General features: G+C 38.0%; 1 protein-coding gene across 1 annotated transcript in view; it reads right to left on the bottom strand.

Annotated features, from left to right (window-relative positions):
- Positions 1-26,765, bottom strand: part of RBMS3 (RNA binding motif single stranded interacting protein 3) — a gene marked incomplete at its 5' end in the record, with an annotated part of 521,563 nt that overhangs the window by 6,644 nt on the left and 488,154 nt on the right. The window contains 2 exons of the mRNA XM_082723921.1: positions 7,478-7,605; positions 10,585-10,665. Coding sequence (XP_082580047.1) covers positions 7,478-7,605; positions 10,585-10,665 — 209 coding nt within the window. The remainder of the gene's footprint in view (positions 1-7,477; positions 7,606-10,584; positions 10,666-26,765) is intronic.

Below are 26,765 nucleotides of genomic sequence, written 5' to 3'. Positions count from 1 at the left end.
CTGTGAAATCACCTCATGTGCTCTTTTCCAGTAAGGTCTCTTTAAAAGATACCAAGCCCTTTCAATATCTATAAAATTGTACTAGTTTTAAGTCTGTCATTTTCAGACAAATATATATTTAAGCCAGAGAGTTTGCTCACATTAAATATCAAAGCTAACAGATCAAGAATATCTTTCAATATAAAGCAGCAAATTTGACATACAGGCAGACAAGCAATACTCCCTTTGTGCGCAGAACCCATTTTTCAACGTCTGGTTTATGTTGTAGGTACCCCAGAAATTCTTTGAGTAATGTAGTCCCTTCAAAACTCCTGTGGGATACATCACAAACTCGCTCAGCAAATGTGCCCATCCCTGTATTACCCAAGACACAGCAATGGTTGTGTGTCTTCCCGTGTTATTCACCAAGTATGTTCACAGAAGCCTTATCTGGGCCATTAAAATAGTAAGACAGTTAAGGGGCAGTGGGTTTTGTTCACTTTCTCTCATTCCCTCTTCTTCCTTATTCACTCATCTCATCAAGATTTTTAATTCTTGAGAACAAGCCCTATATTCTACAACTTTTTACTCTCCAGAAATCTGGTAGACAGTACGTACACAATAGGTGTTTAACTAGACAAAGTCCTCTTATACTTATGCCACCACAGACTAGAATTTTGTTAAATAACTTCAGGGATGTGCTATAAAAATGATTTTTTTGAAACTATCTATACTATCTATGGGTCAACCTTTTTTTCATTTTAACTTTTTTTTTTTTTTTTTTGGTCAGAGAGAGTGAGCACAGGCAGACAGAGTGGCAGGCAGAGGCAGAGGGAGAAGCAGGCTTCCTGCTGAGCAAGGAGCCCGATGTGGGACCTGATCCCAGGACGCTGGGATCATGACCTGAGCCGAAGGCAGCCGCTTAACCAGCTGAGCCACCCAGGTGTCCCTATGGGTCAACTTTTTAATTTTTAAAGATTTTATTTATTTGTCAGAGAATGAGAGAAAACACACATAAGCAGGGAGAGCTGTAGGCAGAGAGAGAAGCAGGCTCCCCACTGAGCAAGGAGCCTGACCTGGGACTGGATCCCAGTACCCTGGGATCATGACCTGATCCAAGGCTGAGCTACCCAGGCACGCTATAGGTCAATTTCGGTGAAGCCCACTTATCTCAGTGCTCTGCAGGTTCCTCTGACGCCCCATCGCTTAATTAAGTAAAGAAGCCTCAGCGTTGCTGAGGTTGTACAGGGTTGATCACTGCACAAGATGCATGGCTGAGAAAGTCTGTGGAGGCTAAATTGCCACCCAAAGTCTGATCCCCAAACTGTGTCCTCTGGATAGGGCTGCATTTGCTCTGAGCAAGTGGCTTTTATCCAAACTCACAAAATGCCCTCCAGGATGCTGCAAGGTGCACAGCAGGTAGTCTGGGATGATCCAGAGAGGTTCCTTTTCCTACTTTGCAAAGAGCACTCAAGGGAAGCAGCTAGGTATCTCGAAGCCTGATGAACTTGTTCTTAGAATCATGTAAGAAAAGCCCTAGCTGATAGTCGATATTTCCATTTTAACCAACAGTTTAAGTTTCTAAGAATACATATTTTGTGAGTTTTATGTGAAAAAGTGAGGCTTCTTTTAAGAAGAAATGCAATTAAAAATTCCGTACTATCAGCAACAATTAGGGAAACTCTATTAGCAGCAGTCATGGGAGCCAGGGTATATATTTGATCTCTATTCCTTTGCAAAGTGCAGACTTAACTCCATTTATTTCTAAACAAATCTACCTTGTTGTGGTAACAAAACCTCCCTTTGTTGGGTTTTGTGTTTTTTGTTTTCTGGTCTGTTCTTTCCTCGCACTCCCATCTTCCACCTGACTGCTATTCATTTAGCAGAAATGCCTATTACAAGGTGACTCTGGAACAGCTACTCCCTGAATGGCTCTTAGTCAATGGGCTACCCTAACATTGAACATTGCTCAGGTATGTCACGCGCACTGGTCTTGAAGCATCCATATTTATGAGCTTGATTACAGCTACTTTCAAGCTGTAACCTTACCAAATGTTCCCAGTGGCCCTCTCCCATCAAGTGGTCTCGTTGCTACATGCCAGCAGATGGGGAGCAATGAATGGTGGTCCTTTGCATTTTCTTGGTTGCTAGCTGCGGTTGGAAGGGACAAGGCGTTGGTACTTAGTAGAACTGAATTCAGTCCTATCCACCTTCTCAGTCCTAGACGAGGTGTGAAAGTGCACTTTTACGTAAGGTTTATGTATTGTGTTGAAACTTCTCATCCTCCCAGCCCCCGAAGAAAGCAGAGTGAATAGATTAGGGAGTAGCAAACCACAGGCTTAGAATTCTAGACTTTTAGAGATGGAAAGACGTCTTTGAGATCATCTAAGGATGCAGTGTCCCCCAATTTGGGGGAAACCGCACATTATACTCCCAATCCTGCACTACCCACAGGTAAACTAAACATACAGGTATGGCACCAACCAAGAAGGGTATCAGTACAAAATCAAACGTGTTTAAAGAATGAATTTTTTCAATTAGTATCAAGATAATCATCCTGTTGACAGTGAACGTTTTGTTGCGTTCTTTAGTAACTTAATATGTACGAAAAAACTCTCAGAATTCCTAAGTAGGAAGTCCAGTCTACAGGCTAATCTTTCAGGAAGTAAAATGTTTGATTTATCTGGCCCTCTAGGCGGTCCGTCCATTAGCATTTTAATAGCTTTGAAGAGAACTGCAATTAAGAAAGCTGTTCACTTAGGTTAGAGGGTGTTTGCTCACACTCCCTGGGACCCACCCCACATTCCCACCCCAACTCAGGGGAATGGTGGTAAATCCCTCTCAGCACTAAACCCTAATTTACACTCTTGGGAGAACACTGATCTATCTCTTGCTCTAAAGAAGAGGAAAAGGAGGCTCCAGAGGAGTTAGTGACAACTAGTAGGTGGCAATTAGAATTTAACTGTGCTTGAAGACTCATATTTTTCAAGCCCTGGTCATTTTTAAGATTTTAAGGATTTCTTAAATAGCACATACACACACACACACAAAAACCCTGCTAACTGGGACAGAAACTGGAATTTCCACAGAACTTCCAAAACAAACCACAGGTATCACATCTGCCTTTGCAGATAAGAGCCCCTAAAGTCCCTTTTGCATGAGTAGCCTCTTTTAACAAGAAAGAAGAAGAAGAAGAAGAAAAAAAAAGCATGAATACAAAATGTGAAGAACTGTTTTTTAGTTTGGAAAGTGGAATTTGGAATAGTAAAATATCTGCTGCAAGAGATCCCAAATATAACCTTTCTATTCATATATGCACATCATTTCTACTTCTCAATCTTCGATCCCACAACCTTCTGTCTGGATGTCTGTAATTTTCTTCAAAATATCTTTAGTATAGACATTATAGTACTAAATCTATGTGTGATGGGTTAAGCTACTTTTCCCAGGCACTCAGCTACCCTCATCCAAATTTCACACCCCACGGGGGGTCAGTTACCATTTAATGAGAAAGGCCAGAGGTTTGCACAAGTACTTCAGTATCTCAATTAGCATAATGAGCGTCAGAAATGGGTGGCCTAAAGAAAGTAGTGGCATGTTAATTAGCACAATGATGCTGGAAATTAGCTGCCATTTGTGAAATCTGGAGTATTCAAGATCACTTGGATAGGCTAAAATATTTTAGAGATCCTCTCCAGTGTAGGTGAAAGCTACAGTTAGAACCTACGGACAATCGTAGCCTTTAACTTTAGGGATACTGCTTCTAGCTTGATCTCAAGACAGTTTATTAATTTATTTGCCCATTTGGTCTCAAATTATTAATTTATTTGTGCCTGCTTTCTTATGAATGCTTCCCTGAAAATGGCTCTGTGGCAACTCTTGCATTCCCTCAAACTTTTTCCAGGCACAGTTATATAAGAAAAAGAGCCCAGGTGTCTACATAACCCACAGGCTTAGCTCAATCCCCAGTGTCTTCTTAAAGGGTTCCACAGAATTTCATGCTTTACCATGACACAGATCAGCTTCTCTTGGCTGAGATGGATAAAACCTTGGATAGACACACATTCATTTCTTCTTTTTAGAAAATTTCAGAATAGATTGTTACCTATCCATTTATTTAACCTAGAATATTATTTTTGTTTTCATTCACTATGTTATTGTTGTCGTTTCAAATCAAAAAAGCTCCCGGCACTTAGGTAGTATGTCAGAGAGAGGAAGTTGGAGAATATGAACAGGACATGTTAACAAGTTTCTCCAGGTTTAAAGATACGCACATGAGGCCATGCAAGGGGTAGTCACAGGGCACAGGTTTGAAATGCCCCATGTTCCTGTACGCTTTCATCTCTGGCATGTCACCATGAACTTGCCCTGTCGAACACGCTGTAACATACATTTCTGCATAATTAAGTGCAAGGGAAAATTCCTCCAAATGAGGAAACCCTTCACCATAATGCATACTGCTGTGAAGATATGTGTGGAGGGTTTCTTTCTCTGATACCTATCCTCTGTGGAAAGGCCCACTTTATCAGCCATAGGAACCTGTAGTTCAAGGCACGTAACCATGTCACCATGGTGGGGAGTTTGTTCTAAAGTGTTTTAGCACTTAAAGCTTTCTGTGGTCAGACTCAGACTCCTTGGACAGTTCAAGGAAAAAAGCTTCTTTGAATTGACTTATTATAAGGATAATTAAATCCCTTATCTTTCTCTGCAGATCAGGGCCTCCTTGGTTTTCATCTCATCTGCCCCCAGTTAGTAGCATCTCCAGGATTTTGTTCAGAATTGTAATGCCCAGTTTCCACTTTCCTCTTCCTTTAGTCTATCCCTCCCCCACCTCCGCCGTACCCTCTCCCTCGACCCTATCACCCTTGCCACCATCTTACTTCAAACCTTTGTTCCCCTCTTGTCTGAATCCTTGGGATGCTGGACTGTTCCCATTGCTTCCAAATCCATTGTTTACCTCAGCTGGGGGAGCATTTGTAGAACAAAGGAAATGCTGTCCAAACACCTCGGTATGACATCTGATATTACAATGTGGCTCCAATCTGTTTTTTTACACTGCTCTACTATTCTGAATCCCCTTCTCTGAAAATCACACTGAGCTTTCTCTGACTTCGGCCAACCTGTTACTCCGCCTAGAACGCTCCTTGACAATGTGTAAGACTCAGTTCCAGTTGCCACAACTTCCACCAAAGCTGACCCAGTTGAGAAAAATAAAATGCATTCTCCTATTACAACAGTATTCTTTAAAAGAGCCCTGTTCGTTTTCTTCCTTGCAGTAGACATATCATGTCTATGTGTATGTCTAAGTCCCGTACTAGATTATAAACTCTGGAGGGCAGGGATCCTGTCTCCCAGTAGAGAAACTGGCCTGATGCTGGAAACTCCAAGTGTGGAGAGTTGGCATTCCTTCCCTTAAAGCCTTCCAGAGCTTTTGTGACTCTTTTCAAGTAAAACTGAGAATGATTCCTGTAGACAAAGCCAAATATCCAAGGACCAAAAGCTTTATAAAAACTGCCTGTTTGACTGTCTCCTACACCCCTTCCCACCCCCTCCCCCTTCACCACACTCTAGCCACAGGTCCCTATTCTAGACCTTTGGACTTCCTGTTTTTTTCTGCCTAGAATGTTTTTTCTCCAAATCTCTCCAAGATTAGCTTGTAATTATCTTTCAGATCCAGACCTCTGTGAGAGGCCTTGCCTGATACTAAATCTTAGGTATTTATCCTGTCACTTTCTACCACAAGAATCTTTTTTAAATATTGGCTCGGCTTTACAATTCTGTGGGGTTTTATTATTTTTTATTATTTATTTATTTATGTATTTATTTTTATTGTTTGCTGATTGGTCCACTGCCTATGAGTCTACTCCCAGCGGGAAGTAAGCTCCAAGAGAGTAGGAAAGGCACCTGCCTCCTTCATTGTTCTTTTCCTGGCCTCTGGAATTCTGCGGGCCACAGAGTATGGCTTTATCAATAACTGCTGACTGGGGAGGATGAAAGCATCTCCTTTATTTATCCAGACATCGTTGAACTGTTAGCAAGAAGGGTGCAGATCACTTGTTTCCTCATTATGCTCTGAAACCGTGAAAGCCGGCGTCGCCTACTCACCAAGTGTCTCTGGCCAATACAGTAGCTTTCGTTTCCCACCAGTGTCTCTCACCGTGCTTCCCCACAGCCAGTGTCTGCTCCCTTCTCACACGTGACCCTCTGAACGGACTGAAAAAATTCCAGTATGCCGGGAACACAGTACCAGAGACTACCGTATTGTTCGGTACGTGCAAAAGGGATTCACGTAGGCGATAGGTGAATTGAAAATACAAACTAGAAACAAAACGATCCCCCAAATGCTTGACTCTTATGGATATTTCCCGACAGTGGTTATGTGAAAGTAATAATAATAGGAATAAAGGTTAAGTCACGTGGTCAGCACATTTAATTTGGAAGACTACCTTTAGAAGCTAAACTACTTATAGGAGATTCCATTACTCTGATTAATCTTTCTACAAACAAGTCTCTCAATATGTATTGAAGTTAAATAGGAATGATCAAGAAATAGGAGCAGCACTCTGCAGACGGGAGGATCTCTCTGGAATTCTCCAGTCACTGGGGCTTTGACTGCTACCTACAGATTAAAATACTTTGCACAAGACATCTGTATATAGATTGAATTTTTGTTAATTACTTTGGTTTCAAAACCTCCCAAATTTTAGTCTACATAATTACTCAACACAAAGCCAACTGTGCTTTATAAGTGACTTAAAGATTTGCAAGAGTAATTCTGATACATGATTATTGCTTTGCCATTTAATTCCTAAATAAGACTCCATATTGATTTAGATTTCACAGTACCCTTTTTCATGAACTACTTTACTGGATATTCAAGGCAGCCCTGCAAAGGGAGTGTTACTGTCTTCATTTAAGAATGCATGCAGGCTCACTATCCATTTCAAGTGGGAATATTAGAGAATTTTTCCCAAAAATTTGTATGGAGGATTTTTTTTTTCTTTTTTTAAATGCCACCTTCTGTATTTAAGGCTTCTGTGAACTCCTTTATAAACTCTGGGCTTGACCATGTGATTCGCTTTGGCCTAGGGGGCAGTAGTAAATGCGTCCAAACGGATTGAGAAGTTCTTCATTTGCGCTTCCTCTCTTGCTGCTCTCTGAATTCTGGGACTTCCAGGTAAATAAGCTGATGGAGGATCAGAAACACATAATCCAATTGCTTCCATCATATTCAACCAACAGACGACCGACACCCAGAAGGAGAGCTATGAAAATGACCATCAGCTGTCCCCAGATGCTTGAGCAATTCTAGCCAAGACCAGAAGGTCAGTTCCATCTGAGGTCAGCTCAATTTGCTGATCCACATAATCATCAACAAAAATAAACGCTTGTCACTAAGTTTGAAAAAGCTAACAGCAAAAGCTAACAGCTACACATGAGAGAATGATGGTGAGATGGTCGATCTTAAGGAGAAGAGCTCAGCGTAGCCCGAACTTACTTAGACTGTTGGTAAGAATATGCAGGTGCATGTTCACTGGATGTGTCCACTGCTATCTGTTGCTGCTGACCACTGGTGTCCTGGGATGAAGGTGCCACTGTCTGGGGAGAGGTATCAGCAACAACACCCTAAGGAGGCAAATAAGAACACAAAAGCCTTACTGGCTTTAGCAAAGGGCCTTCTTCCAGATAGATGACAGGGAATACCTCTGTTCTGTTTGGCTTGAGTAGAGTTGCACTCAGTCAAATGAAGCTATAGGAAGTACCCAAGGGAAAACCACAGAGCGCATTTGGATAAAGGCTGAGGAATTCCCTTTAGTGTGTCACCAAGAGGACTTGCTCGCAGAAACCTCTACCACAGTTGAATGGTCAGAAAATCATTTTCACCAAACTTAGAACTCCTAAACCATGGTTGCATATAGCCACACTAAATAATAATTTATTAATCAAAAGCTCATGCAGGATTCCTATAAAAACTTGTATATTCAAACATTTCCCTGGGGTAGTGTACCATGTCATGTCTCTGACATGGCAAAACAATGGCTCTGACCAAATAGGAAAGGAAAGGAAAGGAAAGGAAAGGAAAGGAAAGGAAAGGAAAGGAAAGGAAAGGAAAGGAAAGGAAAGCAAGACAAGGCAAAACAAGACAAGGCAAGACAAGAATACATAAAAGCTTGGAATTCGTTTAAAAGAATACTGTTAGGTAGGTTTTCCATTCAGCAATTTGCTTTGTCTTGTTTTCTACAACATGAACTAGAATTCATTTCGAGGTTTCAGAAAACAAACATCCTTAATCCCGATTTGCTACTTCCCGCACCCTCTCGTTTCTCACAGATGCCAACAAGGATGCCAACAAGGAGTTGATCATCATTAGGGAGAGATGCTTGCTTCGAGAAAGGCACACATGGTTTCATATGGCAGGTGGGAGGCTTAGAGAGGGCACCTCTCTAAATACATTCTCTTGATTTTATTCATAGTCTTGGACACCTTCAGTGATGTCAGCTTTCAAACCTTCTTGGTCAACTCTCTGTCCCTAACTAAACATTCCTTAAATTGTTCCTTAGAATCCAAAAATTCTCTTTTTCCCCCTAATATACAATTGGTATTGTGCATTTTTCTGAATGTCCCACCAGCACTTATTTGTGTGGATATTGGTAAGTTTTCAATGAGTGTTTTATAGGAAAAATATATTGGTGCTTTTTCTATAATTCAAAGCAATTTATCAAAGTGTACCTCCATTTTTCTTCTTCTCCTTTTCTTTCTTTCTTTTTTCTTTTTTCTTTTCTTTCTTCTTCTTCTTCTTTTTTTTTTTTTTTTTATTATGCCCAGCATTGGACTAGAACTCATGACCCTGAGATCAAGAGTTGCATGTTCCACCTACTGAGCCAGCCAGGTGCCCTGACTTGAAAGATTTCTTTTTAACTATAGACATCTTTTTAAACTATATTTAGACTGTTTCTACTAAGTCACATTGTTAAATGTGTCTCATTATTTTATAGTCATTAGAACACTCAAATTCTGTAGATAAGCACATCCATATGTCAGTGTAGACAAAGAAAAATGCAAATATGTTGTAGAGATCTATGCTTAACATGCCTAGAATGTCTAGATTCTGATGATCTAGATGATTTTTGATGGTCAAATACATCATCAAACAACAAACAAAACCAAAGAAAGCCCACATGTATTTTAATCAGGTAGTCTTAAAATTCTGAAAAGCCAATTAAAACTTGATCAGTACTGACTCATTCTTTGGGGCCCACAGGTCCAGAGCACATAAAAGATTTAAAACTGGACCTCTTTGGTTTCCTAAATTACATGATAATGTCCTCTTAAACTTCTGTGTTTCACAAACCTTGGTACTGGCCAACATTTGGCATACACCAAAACAAACATTGTGTAAAATCGAATTTATTCTGTGAAGATTTCCCCAATCTCTATAGTTGTAGAGACTGAGCAAGTCATGGTAGACCTTCCTGTGGAGTGATGACAGCACTCAAGTTGCTGGCCAACTCATGGAGTAGGAATAGCATGGCCTACAGAGGCATCCCTGCTGATGGGAAGAAATGCACTGTGATCATAACAGCAAATGTCATCAGGAGAAGGGGAAGTGTGGGAAGAGACCATAATGGCTAGGACTACACAGAAATACACATGTCTAAGTGTTTTACCACTATCTACATAGCTCTATGCTCCTTTCTTTCCTATGTTGCTTGCTGGCTCTGTCCAGTAAAATAATTTTTACTGGAAATGGATTCAGCCCAATAAAAAGAGAGAAGGAAAGGGACAAAGCTTCCATTAAAGATAAGATGATTTCATCATTGAGGTAACCACAGCAAAGAGGGTGCAACTTTTTTTTTTTTTAAATTTATAGGAAGCCACAAACTTGCCAAGTTTCATTCACTAAAGCAGTGGTTATTAATCCTTGATACATATTAGAATCACCTAGGTTTTTTTTGTTTGTTTGTTTGTTTCTTTTTCACCTGAGATGTTTTAAAAATCCTGATGTCCAGTCAATACCCCAGACAAATAAATCGGAATCTGGGGAGAGGACCCAGGCATAAATATTTTTTAAAGCTCTCTAAATAATTGCAGAAAATAATACACAGAGATGTTTGAGAACCAGTGCACTAATGTGAAGATAGATTCCCAAGGTATCTTGTTAAAATGCAAATTGTGATTCAGTAGGTCTGGGTAGTGTCTCAGACTTTGCATTTCTAACAAGCTTCCCACTGATGCTGATGATGACCCTGGTCCAGGGAAACTCTTCAGTAACAAGGCACTAGCAAACTCTTTCAAATAGTTGCAAACTCTTTTTTCTGCCCTACTTATGAGTTATTTGTAGTTAACATTTGATGGGGTAGTGATTTGGTCTCCGATCTTTATAAAAACAATACTCCCCTCTTACCTTTATAGCATATTGATTTATTTCATGTGCAATGCACAACATAGGCATGTTGGTGTACTTTCATACAGTGAACTTGAAACGTCAAATTTTAGAGCAACCCCAAGACCAAAAATAAGGATAGTCTGGTTATGGGGGACCACGGTGCATGAGGCTGAGATCTGTCATCCCTACCTCTTTCTATAAGATAGAGACCGACTTACTTCAATAGAAACAGCTGTCGGAGGCACAGGCGTGTACTGGGGAATGTAGGTCCCTTGCATAGGAGCGGCAGCAGTCATATACTAGAGAGAATCAAAGAAAAATGCAGGTGAACTTGAGATTGCAACTGGCGAGAAAAGTAGATACAATATGAAACTGTTTTAGATGTGTAGCCCACAGCCAGTGCATTATCACTCTTCATTTTGATCAACGATGAGGCAGTTCCTATTCAGTAGAGAATGACTTGTGCTTACTGATTCAGCATGAACAGCAGCCCACCTCCATGGTATCCCCCTTCCCTCACTTTGTCTTTGTAACCATTCTATCTTAGTTCCCAACATGGCAGTTTCACGTCTGAAACATACATTCTATAAGGACAGGGATGATATCTGTTTTGTTTTGTTGTTTTTTTTTTAAATTCTCATTTTATTGCTAGCACGTATCACATAGTAGGCTCTCAATGAATCATTTGTTGAATGAATGAATCATCAGATTGTTAGCAATCATTTTTTTTCTAACTTAAAAGAGAAATAGAGGAATAATGCAAGAGATATGCATATAGCAATATTCAGAATTGGCACATGTTCTCATTTTGTCATTTTCCTATCACTTTTTTAAGTGCAAAAGAAATAGTATTACAGATAATAACAATAATGACAAAGTCTCCTTTGAGCCCTTCCCCCCTTCCATATTCACGTCACTGGCAGTATTTTCTTTTCAACTCCTTTAGTTCTCCAAATGTTCTTCATCTGGATGGACAATGAAACAGTCAAACCATTTTTCACTAAGTTGCAGTCTTCAGTCAACCATGTGTTGGAAATAAGCTGCATTTTTCCACTGTAGAAAGGGAGCCCCAGGAAAATTACTTGCTCACCCACAAAACCCAAATTCCATATTCCCATGTCTAATGCATATCTCCCCTGCAAATTCAACATTCTACTCTTTAAGAATAGAATTTTCTATATGGAATCAGCTGTATTCCTGAGCTTCTGAACTTGACTAACATCATGAAAACGTCAGAACCAGCATCATCGACTGAAGACAAGTTCTCTCCATTCACAAATGTTGAAGACCTGATTTTGACAGAAAACTGCAAGCCTCTGCTAATTTATTCTTCTAAATTTTCTGAGTTCAAATATAAATGCCACGCATCAATATGGAAAACCTAAATTACTATGTCTTGTGTATCTTTGTACTTTCAGTGTGCAGGTGACGTAATGGTTCTCAATTAAGGGGAATACCTGAATGGAGATGAGCTCCTCAGTTGGTGGTGGTGGTGTTCAGTATTCATGGAGAATGATAGCAATTAAGCAACTTTGGGATAAATGTATCTCCATCCTAAACCAAAAACTGTCTTACTGTATCTACTTGCTAAAAATAGAGGCAGGCTTAATGAAACAACCCTAAATCAAACAAACTTAACTGTTGTCTATAATCCACATATAGGAACTAATAAGTGGGTGCCACGAATGACAACTCAGTTCACTTCCTATCTATATAAAAACAACCTTGTCACGTGGATGGAGAGCAACTATTTGAATGGCCTGGAGATGTTTACATCAGTTTATACTAAAAAATCACCAGAGATTTCTATGCCCTAGCCCCTGTGCTCTAACAGCAGTCATCAATTTTCTATTGAAATTGTCCAGACTGTCATCTCCTTAAAGGCAGAGGCCAAACTTTTCATGTCTCTGTATCTTCTAAAACACCATGCCATGCCTGATACTCAGTAAATAATTGTTCAATGGCTGAAGAGAAAGTTACAAGAAGAAAGCCTTCCATTTCCAGTTACAAATCTTGCATGCCCTTAGCTGTTAATAATTCTGAGCTCACTGCAGATATTAATTTTACCACCCCCATAGCTTGTTTGCATAACCTTTAAACATATACTCTGCCAACTCTTCTCATTATTGACCTTTTGTCTTTAAGCAGACATAGGTACTCAGTTATCTGATTACTATCAGTTTTTCCAAATAAGTACAAAACACAGAGCCATCTTTTGGGAAAGAGTATTCCACATCTAGAGCTCAACGGTAGCTGTCTGCCTTGCTAACAAAACCACACTATTTCGGGGATAATAGTCCATTGGCCATTTCAGATAAGCGGTTCTCTTATATTATACAGGTTATTAAAAATCCTTTAACTGAGCATTCTTTATAATATATTATTTTTGAATGGTAGCTCAGCTGGGAAAGGAGCTGTGTTCTAGTGCATTATGGCAAATGCAGCAGAATGTATCTTCTTTTGTGATATTGATATACAATAAAAACTGAGAAATCAAGTTTTACAGTAACTTATTTAAAGATGATTAAACCAGACTAACTTACTTCCTTCTTCCTTTCCTTCTTTCCTTTCTTCCTTCCTTCTTTCATTCCTTCCTTCCTTTTGGTAGAATCTACTAATTTTGCTCAGAACTATATGCTAGGGGTGGGAGAGTGAGAAGATGTGGTGTTTGGGTAACGGACATTGAGGAGGGAATGTGCTGTGGTGAGCACTGGGTGTCGTGTAAGACTATGAATCACAGAGCTGTGATTCATAATAATATGTTATATGTTAATTAAAAAGAAAGAATTAGTGCTCTAAGGAACATAAGTTGGAAAATGCTTCTCTAATTGAATCTCAAAAGTCTTAGTAGATTTGTAACAAGGGAGAATATATTTTTGCCAACCATGAATTTATGTAAGCCCAGAGCTGATTCTATTGGGGCTCATGTTCTACCTTCTCGTCATGGTTTTCCAAGATTTATAATATACAAGTAAAAGAATACCTCATTGATTTGGGTATTTTCTATTTCCAAGTTAGTAATTCCAAACTTTGCAACTGGGTCTAATAAGTGAGCGTGTATCCTTTGCATGAGAATATGATACCACTGGCACTTATCTATAGGACACTACTTTGATTTGTCCCAGCTCCCCTGTCTGCATTCCTCAGGAGCCATTTCTGTGAGTTATGAGTAGGGGCTGGCCTGCGTCATGCATAGGAACACTCATTCTAGTTCACTAGTTCACCAACCTCACTGTTAGACCACCCTTGTCAAACTAGACTGCTCAGGCAGTGTAGTTAATGAAAAGCATTTTATGTGATTCTTAGCTAAGCTTCTTCAAATAACTTTGAGTTAATTCAAAATCTCATCTGTATTTTGTCCAGTAGACCAGAATCAGTATTTTTCACAAGTCCCATGACATTCAGGGAAACTGTCAACATGGCCCAAACTGAACTGCTTCTGGCACAAATCCATACTCCTCTTTAGAACAAAGCTGTGAGCTAGGAAGGGTGGCTCACCCATTTTGCAGACTGAGATAAGATCCCATGTAATAGCAATAAACTTCAGTTCTTCTGACCCATGACTGAGGACACTTTTCGGTCTACTCCTTTATCTTTGAAATTAAGTAAATAAGGTCTTAGGACATTCTTTTTGATTGTTCCCATCTAATATAGATGTCAAGTTGATTTGTTATTGTTGTCAATGGGCTGGAAAAACTGGAGATCCAATTAAGAAACATGGAATGATATGCCTTTGGTTAATATTTTTATTGTCATTTCATTTCGATAGATTTTCTATTTACTTTGTGCTCACAATACCTAAATTTCTTCCAGGAGGACTACCCTATATGCGTCACTTACTTTACAAAGTAACTTACTCTTCGACTATTCCTCTGAATGGAACCAAGAGAGATTTTATAGTATAAATGACATCAGCTTAGTTCAGTGTGTTGTATCTTTTAATGAAAAAAAAATCTTTTTTTTCCCCCCTGCCTTACAGAAAAGACAATAGACAGAGCTTGAGAACATTGAAAATTAAGAATAGGCTTATTTTAAACAAGTCAATACTGTGGAGCTTTCTGCCCTGTAAGACTATTATTTCAGGATAAACTTTTGCAATAAAACTCTGCAGGAGTAGACATATATATTGTAGGGTGAAGCCTCAAGAAGTGACAGCTTTGTAAAATTCAGAGCAAATGCTTACAGGAAATGGCTCCAGCTATGTGTAAGATCAACTCCCAGCTTTAGGTAATTGGTGACAAATAACTCTGAACTTTCTTGGCAAGCACAGTTTGATTTCCTTAAGAGCACAGATGAACTACAGTCAGACTTAATAATCCAGGCTGCACAAACATTGTTTAGATCTGGATGCCTCAGAGACTCCTTTTATTTTATCCACCTAACAAATGACAAAAGACTAAGAGAATGCCTTGCAATATAAGAAATCTTTCCTTTTGTTTTGGTAAATTCCTATAGATTACTTATTAAAACCATACCAAGAACGGATATATATCCTTTAAGCTAATTTGTTTTATTGATATGTCTCAAAGGCTAGAAAATATCTGCCACCATTCTTTCATGCATACAAATTATTTTGCTTTTTTTTTGATTCCATGGCTGATGAGAACCACATTGCAATGAGATGAAATGAATAAAAGAAGTATGTCCATATGATATTTCCTTGTTGGTAGCAACCCAAGGTTTAGGCATGAGTAGAGAAATTTTATGGTTTTGGTAAACAGCTTGATTATTTTTACATATTCTAAAAGCACTGGACTTCCACATGTAAGTTTGAAGGAGAACCGAATAGCCATTTTCAAACCCACAGAATAAATTCCAGACTCCATCACTTGTTCCAAGAAGTCTAGACGCTGCATCACCAAGATAGTTACACAGAGAGGGAAAAAAAATGGTGAAATTGGAGAGGAATTGTGTTTTTGCCTATTTAAGTCAGGACAAACTGTTTCTGTTACTGTGGAATCATTGATTATTTCCGAGGAAACAAAACTCCACATTTTTATTTTGGATTTACTTTCTCTTCCCCCACTAAAGCAAAACAAATATGTTTTATATATTTCCTGTGAAGAAGTTTTCATTTAATAATTTGTAGAGCAAGGAATTTCCTCCACTTGAATTTTTGAAATTTCTTCAAATAATTTATCAAATGAGCTCATTTGGAGTTGTCACTAAACTGCTTAGCTTTTAAATTGGTGCTTCTAGTCCTTGCTATAAAATTCTTCAAGCTGCTTAAGAAATTCCAGAAAGAGGACTTGTCCAGGTACTATCAAACCTGGAAAGTCAGCATAGTTGGCAAAAATATATTCTTGCTTGTTACAAATCAACTAAGACTTTTGAGAAAGCCTATAAGGATACAGGAGAGTTGCAAAAAGGTACCTCAGAAAGGAAGTTGAACAGAAGAAACCAGGATCATGGAAGATGATACCAACAGAATGCAGTGTGAATTACTTTCAAGGTCATCCACTGTAAAGATTCTTCTAAAAAGGAAGCTTAAGGGTAAAAGGAACAGGTTGGGTTGGGTGAGCAGCTGAGTGAGAGGCATGGTGTTACCTCAGGTAGAGGTACTTTGTGGTGTTTGGTTGGAAAAATTGTCATCTCAGAGCTGGGGAGCAATACCTGGTCCCAGGATGGCAAGCTGGTGACATTTCACATGCTTGCTTTGACTAAGCAGTAATAGCTGCCTGGAGAAATTCTAAGGTCTCTAAGTCTCCTTGCCACTCAACGAATGATAGACCATGCACTGAGGAGGAAAGCCGGAGAGATTCTCCTTGAAAGGAAAGAGTGTCCACTAGGCCCTGATATGGGCCCTCATGGCACATTCTTCCTATATATTCTACTTCTGCCAATAAAACGTTGGAGAATGAAGTGGATCCTCATCCAGAATAATAGCAATGAATGTTTTCATGATGTTTTGTGCTAGTATTAATTTATAAAGTAGGTACTAACAGAAATAACAAAGTAGCTAGCTGTGGAAAATGAAATAATTATCCCTGAAGAGTGGGTGGTGGTGAACACAGATAGCAGCACATACTTCACTTACTAGGAGTGAAAACACTCATGGAGGAAAGATGGCCGATGGATGGCTTCATAAAAATGGAAGCCCAGAATTCTTAGGAGTATGTAATTTATATTATTCACCCAATTCCCTAGGATAGTACTAAACATAATCCCCAGAGAGGTGTGCATTAAATTATTAAACCAAAAATACACATTGTCAACGTCGTATTCTGGGGTGGTGCCATTTTTTGGCAACACATAGCAAAAAGAGTAACAAGGAAGAGTCTTGGAACTAGTTCTCAGCTTGGAAATTTATGAAATCTCACCCCCTGAGCAACAGGGAGAAGTAGTCATTCCCATAAAATCACAGGTTGGGTTAAGGAGGCCTTCAATTTTGTGGAGATAGAAATGTTCATGAATATATTGGAAAAATCCAAAGTCTGACAGGTTCGAGCTTTTGTGGTAGTAATAAAAATAAGATACAATATTATAGAAATGAAGCTGATTGAGAAACGTGTCTAAAATTTGAACTTCAAACAACCCTATATAGGCATCACAAATTCCCTCCACTCTCTCAATTAAAAAAAATTTGCTTTATTTGTTGATTGAATGACTGATGAATTTAAAAAACAATTATTAGAATTAATAAGGGAGTTTAGCAAGGCTGCTGGATATAAGGTAATAAAAAAAACCTATTTCTATATATCAGCAGCAGATAATTAAAAATTAAATTTAAAATGTTACTATATTGATAGCGTCAAGAAAATCAAATACCTAGAAATAAGTTTGAGAAAAGTCATGAAAACTTCTATGCTGAAAATTAGAAAACAATGACAGGAATTAAATAAGACCTAAATAAATGAGGGGATATACCATATGCATGGATTAGAAGATTCAATACTGTTAAAACGTTAATTCTTCTGAAAACAATCGAAAAATTTAACGTAATTCCAGTTGAAATCCAAGCACATTTCCTGGTAGAAGCAACAAACTCACTTTAAAACTTATATGGAGAGGCAAAAGACACAGAATACCCAAGAAAATTTTGGGGGGAAAAAAGTTGAAGGATGCATACTACTAGATACCAAGATTTACTAAAATGTCTGGCAATTAAGATATTATGGTATTGTTGCAAGGAGAGAAAGGCTGTCACCATAATTCAATGTAGGCAAGAATGATCTTTTTAATAAATGATACCGAATTAACTGCATATCTCTCTACAGGAAAAATGACCCCTGATCCTTACCATATACTATATATAATATTAATTTGAGTTAGATTATAGGTTAAGCATGAAAGGTGTTTTAATATAGTTTTCTAAAGAAAATAAGAGAAAGCCTTCATGAAATTGAGAAAAACAAAAATTTCTTAAACATGACTAAAAAAGAGCTAATAATTAAAGAAAATATTGGTAGTTGGGCATCATTAAAAATAAGAACTGCTAATTACCAGGAAACAAAGAAAAGATATTTACAGTATGTATATCTGAGAAAGCTTATACATAGAATGAATATTTTAAAGAAATTTTAAAAAAGAAAGACCCACAATCAGTAGGAAGACTAAACACCAAATTTTTTAAAAAGAGTTTGGATGAACAATTAATACACACATGAATCTCCAGGGAATTATGGTGAGCAAGAAACAAGAATTCTAAAAGACCATATAGTGTGATTCCATGTATATAACATTTTTTATATGATAAAATTTTAGAAATGGAGAACAAATTAATGGTTGCCAAAGATTAGACACAGGGGTAGGGGACCAATAGGGAGGCATGTAGAGGTATAAAAGTGCAACAGAAGGATTCTTACAATACTGAAACTGTTTAATATCTTAACTGTGGTGGTAGCTAAAAAAGTTACATAGGTAAAAACTATATAGCAAATACACACACATAAATGAGTGTAAGTAAAACTGGGGGCATCTAAATGAAATTTGTGGACTGTATCAATGTCAGTATCCTGCTTGGTATAATACCCTGTAGTTTTGTAAAAGATTATGATTGGGGGAAATTGAGGCAATTGTACAAGAGATCTCTCTATATATGATTTCTTAGAACTGCATATGAATCTATAAAATCTCAATAAAAATTTCAATTAACAAACAAAACAACAAAAATCATGTATATATAATTATTCAGACACTTCAGGAAAAGAGAATATTTAAATTCCAAATGTTCAGTATGCATATGAATCCATAACCTCAGTCACTAGTCATCAAGAAAGTACAAGTTAAAAATATTACGATATAACACAATACTCCAACCAGCGGGGCAAAAATGAAAAAGACTGACAACACTAAGTGTTGGAGAGAATTGGATAACTGGAACAGTCATACACTGTTAGCAGGAGTATAGATCGGTACATCCACTCTGTAAAACTGTCTGGTAGAATATTTACAGAATCCATGAACGAGCAATACCACTCCTAGGTATGTGCACAATAGGAATTCTTTCAAATGTACACCAAGAGATATGTGTCAGATATTTAGAGTGGCATTATTTATAATGGCTCCAAGCTAGAAATAACCTAAACATCCCTCAGCAGTAGAATTAATAATTTGTAATATATTTATGTTATATGATATAAACAATGAAAAAAAAGAATCCTTGCTCTACAAATATGGATGAATTTCTTAGATACAATGTTGATTTTTTTAAAAGGCCAACATAAAAATGCTTTAAACTGTGTGATTCTATTTACAATTTATAATTCTTCAAAAACAATCAAAAGAGGATTCTGTAACAATAGAACCTTTTATATCAAGATCTAGGTGGTAGATACACAAGTATCTGCCACTTCACATTTTCTAAAACTTATTGAGCTGCAAACTTATGAATTGTGTATTCTTCTGTACATATTTAATGTTCTATAAAGGAGTTAACAGTAAAGGAGTTCTCTGTAAACAGAGAAAAGGAAAGGCTGACCTTAGGGGACAGCAGGGCCAACTTATCCATTTAAGCAGGGTAGATTGAGTGAGTTCAGAACAAGCTTGGAAGATTTGTAAGATACCTAAGTTCTTTTGTCATTGTTGCTATTTCTTGAGGCAAGATGTGAGGTGCAAGTGAGAGGTGGTAGGTTTGGGAGAAGGTTATGACATGGTTGTCTTGGAGAGTGGGAGTGAATGGACCAGGGATATGCAGTAAGATTTCTGGGCGGTGCTGAGGGCCCATGTAAGTTGTGTGCTCATAAAATTACTGTGAAACTCAGCAGCATTGGTGGCATGCTTTACTCTTGCCACATTCAGCTGTTCAAAAGAATGGAGCAGACCGAGAATTGGACGCAAGCTGGATCAAAGTTTCACCAGGAGGAGAAGTGAGCAGGGAAGGTAAGAACACACGAAAGGAAGAGATTGCTGTGTACTTGTCTAAGATCTAAACTAGGCATGGATGTGAGCAAATGAAGGAGAAAATGGATACTGATAAAGTGGCAGGCAGTAAGCAGGTAGGCAGGCTTAATGGTGTCAAAGAATGATTGCAATAAGGGTTGTTAAAGTATCTGTAGAAGGAAGGAGGTGCTGGTCAGAGAATGGCCAGTTTGAAACTGAGTTATTTTCAAAATTGAGTTTTAGAGTTGGTGCAGTGAATGCTAATAACACATTCTAGGATAGGGTAGAAAAAAGATCAGCAGAAGGGAGGAACTCGGAAAATGAGAGCCCAAAGTGCTCTATTATGAAATTCCAGGGATAGATATATATTCTTAATTCACTTATTAGCAACATACAATACAACTATACTGAACCCCTTTTATGTACTAGGTTTTAAGTGAGCATATATGATAGTGTTGAAACATAGATTGGGCAAGGATGTGACAGAACCTAGGAGAAACAGAGTTTGCTACTAAGCCACTGGGTGTTCTGGAAGTTTATTATTACTTTCTTATGTTAGGTATATGAACCTATTTAATTTTAGGTATTGTTCACTACTGCCAAACTTATATTCACTGAAGTACCTGGGAATAGAAAGGGCAAATAAAATCTTTATGAGTTGAACTTCTGTACCGTTACTATTTTCCTTCTGTTAGACTTTCCGTTTTGCAGTTGAATTTCTGGTTTTTGCTTTCCTTGTTGATTAACATTCTCTACTGTTCTTGCAAATTAGTATGATTTATTGATGGTAAAGAATTAAAAGTCTCTGTGAAGTCATGGCCTTTTCAAATGAGAGTGTCTACTGAGGTCAAATCATTTATTTAAATCAATCTCTAAATTTGAAAGTATCAAGACGAAATCACTTAACAATGATCTGACTGATCTATCATCTAGACGATTCTTTCATAAACTTAAAGGAACACACAACCCAACAACTAATGTCCTCAGCTTCTTCAGACTCATTTAATCTTTTCTCAAGGAAACCAGGTTTTAAATTTTTAAAATACTTATTTATTTATTTATTTATTTATTTATTAAATTTTGGAAATTAAAGAACTGAAGGACTTTGTCAAAAAGATAGATAACTGAACTAAGAAGTCCTCAGTGGAAACTCTGTTGTTTTCTGTTTAAGTCTGTAACTAAAGCATTAATTTGAGCTAAGTAAAGACACTTTAGTTGAAGGAAGGGAACTGATCCAGGGTGCCACACACCCTGTAAATTCCATTTGCACGCAAACATTTCCTTTCAACCATCTCAGGCCCACACATTGTGAATGCCAATCATCCTAGTAGACTGCAGTAGACACAACAAGAGGAAATGTTGAGGGTACCCCACAATATCCTTTGAAAGAATCCAGTCTCTACAAGAGTCAACAAACATGTTCTATTTTGATAGGTTTGTTTTTCAGCGAAGAGAGCTTCAGAGAAGAAGCTTGACCTATTCGACTTGTTAGAATATTCATATTAAAGATTGATGCATACGGATGAGAAGCAAATGAAGGAAAACAGGGAGGAAGTGGAAAGAAAGGAAAAGATGGATCAACACTCTAAATAAGGAGGAAAGAAGGGAAATCAACAAGGAATTGGAATTAAAGCTACTTGAGAAAAATACATCTAGGGACTGTTCATATTTAGGAAAAAACCCCAAAGATTTACATGACAATGATCTACCTCTATAAGCATATTTAACTTTGGTAATACAAAAACATAATGGAGGAGTTTCTGTCCAGCTATAGATGTTTTCTTTTCCTTCCTTCCTTCCTTTCTATTTATTTTTTTTTAAGATTTTATTTATTTATTTGACAGAGAGAGACAAAGAGAGAGGGCAAACACAAGCAGGGGGAGTGGGAGAGGGAGAAGCAGGCTGCCCACGGAGCAGGGAGCCCAATGCCGGGCTCAATCCCAAGACCCTGGGATCATGACCTGAACCGAAGGCGGACACTTAACAACTGAGCCACCCAAGTGCCCTTACGTATGTTTTCTTTCCTCCAAGGATACGAAGCATTCAAAGCAAAGAGCCATGTGCAAAAAGATAGAAGGATTGGAGGGAAATAGACCTTCTGGTGCCAGAGTCCAGATTCTACTCCTTGCCACAAGAATTGGAGAACAGTTTGTTTGATGACACCTGTCAAGCAGCGGAGAGATGAAAAATGTTATCTTGTAGTAAATTTCAACCTACTTGCCCTGAGTTCTTAGAATAATTGTGACCTATAACATTTCACTTATCCTTGGCTTTACCCAAATCTGCCTGCTCACAGTGATGAGTCCTACTTTCATAGCTTCCTTCTTCTGTGCCTTTTGTTTTCTACCGTGTTCTAGTCTCCTTCTATTCCACTCATGACACCTATCCTAATCCTGTTTCTCAAACTGAATCCAGATGCTAAATTCCTATATGAAGCCTCTTTCCATCCCTAATTTGGAAGTGATCATTCTCTCCTTTGATGTCTGAGTGCTCTTTGTCTGTACTTCTACTACAGATCTTTGCCCTCAAACCCTGAAAACTCCTAGAGGCACTATGTCTGATTCATTATGGTTGACACCTAATATGCAATTATCGAATGAATAAATGAATGACTGTAAAAATGGATGAATAATTCAGCACTCTGGGTAAAAACCTCAAGCTGTAAAACCCACAGGAACTATATGGTTGTTCAGGGAAGAGCACAGAAATCCCAATCTTTTGTTTTTATCTTGATGCCTGTGATGCTTGCTTTATGTGTCCACTTAACTGGGCTAAAGGATGCCCGGATAGCTGGGAAAGCTGTATTTCTGAGTGTGTCTATGAAGACTTTCCCCAGAAAACCTTAACATTTGAATTGGTAGTCCAAGTAAGGAAGATCACCTTCACCAATGTAGGTGGGCATCAATTAATTCCCTAAGGGCTTGAATAGATTAAAAAAAAAAAAGTAAAGGAAGGGCAAATGTTTTCATACTTTTCTTGAGTTGGGACATCCATTCTTCTGCCCTCAGATATGGGAGCTCTTGCTTCTATGGCTTTTCAACTCAGGGACTTATACCAGTGGTCTCCTGGTTCTCAGGTGTCAGACTGGAGTTTATGCCATTCGCTCCCTCATTCAGATTTGGATTGAATTATACCCGCTTTCCTGGTTTTTCAGCTTCAGATCACAACTGTGGGACTTCTTGGCCTCTAAAGGCATGTAAGCCAATTCCTATGATAAGTTACCCTTTATTTATTTATTTCTCTATGTATTCTATCCATCTATTTATCATCTATCTGCCTATCTATCTACCTACCTATCTATTTATCTCTTACTAGTTCTGTTTCTGTACAGAACCCTAATACAATGCCTATGCCATAAATGAATTAGTAGACAAAATGTGCTTATAGTGTGTCTTCAAGTTTGGCATTTCTTTGGAATCACATTATAGCATGAAAGAAAGCTAAGGAAAATTATTATAAAGGGTAGAGGTGAGACTTCCCTAAGACACACCAAAATTCCTTACTAGAAAATATCCAGTATTGGTGGAGACTCTTGATTCGGGCCTTCATATACTGGAAACCCCAAATTGTAAGAAAAGGCCAGATTCACTCAGGAATCCAAACTGCAAGGATGGCTTCAAGCCTGCGTGAAAATACCTCTACCTGCATTAAGTGAGAATTTGGCATATAAATAAAAAAACATTCAATTTTCCAGGGAGAACACTAGAAACTCAGGGGAGTAAGGTCAGCATGCTTGCAAACAGAATGGCAGATGAGTGGAATCTTTTCATTGGAATAAGTTGAAAGGTAAATATTTGGAATTGTTTCATTGGAGCATTAGGGAGAGAGAGATGACCCAGGATAAAGGGAAAAAATTTCAAGTCCCATCATTATTATTAATGGTGGCAGTGAGGGTGCTGGCAAGAGAACAGGTGAAGCGATACACAATGTTTCTTGTCTGGACAGGGAAAGAAATGGAATAGGGAAAGTTGATGGATGCAGCAGAAGAGGAAAGATGTGTAAAAATGAAATGCTGATAAGCAAGTATGAAGGTTTTAAGATTTCAGAGGGGTAGCCAGTATGGTCAGGTCCATAATGTGACCTCTGATGTGGAGGGCTGGAGTTGCAGAAGGTGAAGGTCATTGGATAAACAAGGAGGTGAAGGGATGTTGACACTATGGTAATAATGAGGCAGGAGTTGGAGGGAAGAGGAGGCTAGTGACAAAAGGTCATGCTGAATGTGGGGGTTGGCAAGGAGATCAATGAATGACAACAAAAAGAAGAAGAAAAACATAATATCCTGGGGTAGTGTCATTAAAAGAAGGAATTTGCACACCCTGTACAAGAGAAAATAGTGATGTAAAAGAGTGCTGACCCCTCCTTTCGCTCCATTGGTCACAGGAGAAAATGAAGTCTGCATCCAGGAGGGAGACTGAGGAAGAATACATTTTCAAGACAACAGATTTTTGGTGAGACATGAAGAAGAAATAATTTTTTGTGAGGAGCATGAGGATGTAGAGGAATTTATCTTTATGTTTTACAAGGTGTTTTCAGAAAGACACAGAGGAAAGGATAGCATAGGAGGTTAGTGGTAAAGGGGTGATCCATTGGGCAAGCAGTGTGGAGTATCTTGACGATCAAGACCATATGAAGGCAGAAGCCTCAGCTGACTGAATTAGGATGGTGATTCCAGAGACCAGAGAGAGAAGCCTGTTGGCATTTGCTCACCTTCAGGTTCCAGTCAGGCCAGGTGAGACCTCAGATGTTTTCACAGCCTGATATATGAATGCCTGTAAGTCATACTAAAACTATTACTTGTTGGATATATAATAGTCTTCCTTCTTTTTTCCCCCACTTGTTCATTACTAGAGGCCATTCACCCTAGAGAGTTGAAAGAAAGAGTATACATTTGAACTCAAGTTCAATCGAAGCCTAAGCAAATATTTCTGTACAAAACTGCACAAAATGAATAAATCTTGAAAATGCTTTTCAGAAACCACTGTTGGTATTATTCTTGACTCATAAGTCCTTCCACAATTCTTTAATAGACAAGGAGAAGAGTTATCTATAATAACTCTCTTTGTGATTGGTGTTGATCAGAAAAGCTTCTCTGAAAGATAGCCAAACCTTCCATCCATAAAATAATCTAGTAGCAAATCTGAACCACCTTTCTTCAGGTTTTGTTTCTTGGTCTTTATTTTTGCTGTTGTTATTATTTTGAGTATATTAATGATAATGTTGTTGGGGCAATATTAACACATTAATGCAGTATTTTTGGTGCTTTTTAATTTAACACATAAGAAATACCCTTATTTTATTAATGCTTTCTGTTTGTTTTACCTTTTGGCATCTAGATGTTTGACAATAAGCTGATGTGGGGGTTGATTCATAGTTTACCATATCAGTTTGAAGAGCATCTAAAAAATAAATGACTCTAATACTAGGCTTCAAATTTAGCAAATTAATGATAAAGATAATGATGTTTATGGTAAATATGTATGTATTCACAAATAAAAAAGTGGAATTTCATTTTTTGGGACAGTTGTCGATACATGTTGCCAAAGGATTTCTCAATTTGAGCACAAGATTACATAGAGATGATTTTTTAAAAAAAATATTCATTACCTATTTAACAATGGGGATGTAGAAATAAAATTCCATTTGGTTTTTAAGGCAATATAAAAGAAAGTTAAAGTCTGTAGAATAACAACAACCAATAAAACTAGGAAAATATGTTTATGTTGTCTAGCATGATGGTTAAGATCCATGTTTGTATCTATAAATCTCAGTTTTCTTGTAAAATAGACTCAAACATTGATGCTTTAAAGGTTTCTTGGAAATAATAATGAAATAATGCATACAAGGTTTTTAACACAGGGCTGGGTACCTATGAAGAACGTAATTGATAGGAACTGTCATTATTATTGGTTGTATTTTTGTTGGTAATACCATTATGACAAGATAAAACTTTCATTATCTTAATATTTAGGATCAGAAATCAGCTTCAGCAGGAAATGCTCATTTATTTTGTCATAGAAATTACAGTGAGACACCTGGGGTGGACATAGGGCCCTAAAGGAATGGGTGACAGACATTTAGTCTACATGAGGAGAGAGTTATGGGAGAAGCTTACATTTTTGACAAAAAGTGAGAGCCAGAGGAAACATGGTGGGGTGGCAGTGGGAATGGGATAGTGGTGTGGAGAGAATGATCAGAATGAGCCTCAAGATATAGAGGGGAAGAGCTAGTGAAATCCCACCATAGAGAGGTGGCAAAAGGGCATTTCAAGCACAGGGATGCATCATTACAATCAATTTGACGTCTTTTAAATGCCATCATGTGTCCATTACTGAGCATGCCGAAGAGTTCATTAATGTTATTCTGAGTAGAATTTTTGTGTGAAAATTGTAAAGGGGGGGAACTGTCATCTGAATTAACACAATGCAGAATAGAGAGAGCAGACAGAGGTGCCAATAATACCCCAGAAAAGTGTACGTATTTCAGAAAGGTGTGGACTTCCAAAGAGTATGGAATTGGGGGTTCCAGCCAATCTTATCTAGTTTCAAAATATTGGGGGGCTCAGTGACATTCATAACATTCTTAAACAAAGAAGGTAAAATTCAGTATGGTCAACTTGAAAGGGCTGAAAAGTTACCTTAAATCTTAATATTTTCTCATCCACTGGAAAAATAAGAAATCAAGTGTTTGATCATGGACAGAAGCATGTAACAAGCAGTTCCAACAGGAAATAAAACTAATGGATATAAAAATTAAATCAACCAAAGTACCAGAAGTAAGGCAATAGAGGAAGTAAGGCAACCAAAGTCACACAGAAAGAATAATCAGTATAGATATAACACTACTCCTAATTTTTATGTCCTGATCTTCCTTGGCTTGGCCCCACTTAGTTCATCTGTTCTTGACTTCTTTATCCTAGAAGACTTTAGTTTCTATTTAGAGCCCAGGGACATTCCTTCCCTAACTCGAAGGCTACTACGGACACTGTTTTCCTAGAACATTAACTACAGATGTTTGTACAGTTTGGGGCCTGTTTTTCTCTTTCCTTTGACCAAAGGAATTGTGTTTCCCACATACCATT

This window comes from Mustela nivalis (assembly GCF_964662115.1).
Source record: "Mustela nivalis genome assembly, chromosome: 1".
In the NCBI taxonomy this organism is placed as follows: Eukaryota; Metazoa; Chordata; class Mammalia; order Carnivora; family Mustelidae; genus Mustela; species Mustela nivalis.
This window is presented reverse-complemented; position numbering and strand designations above follow the sequence as displayed.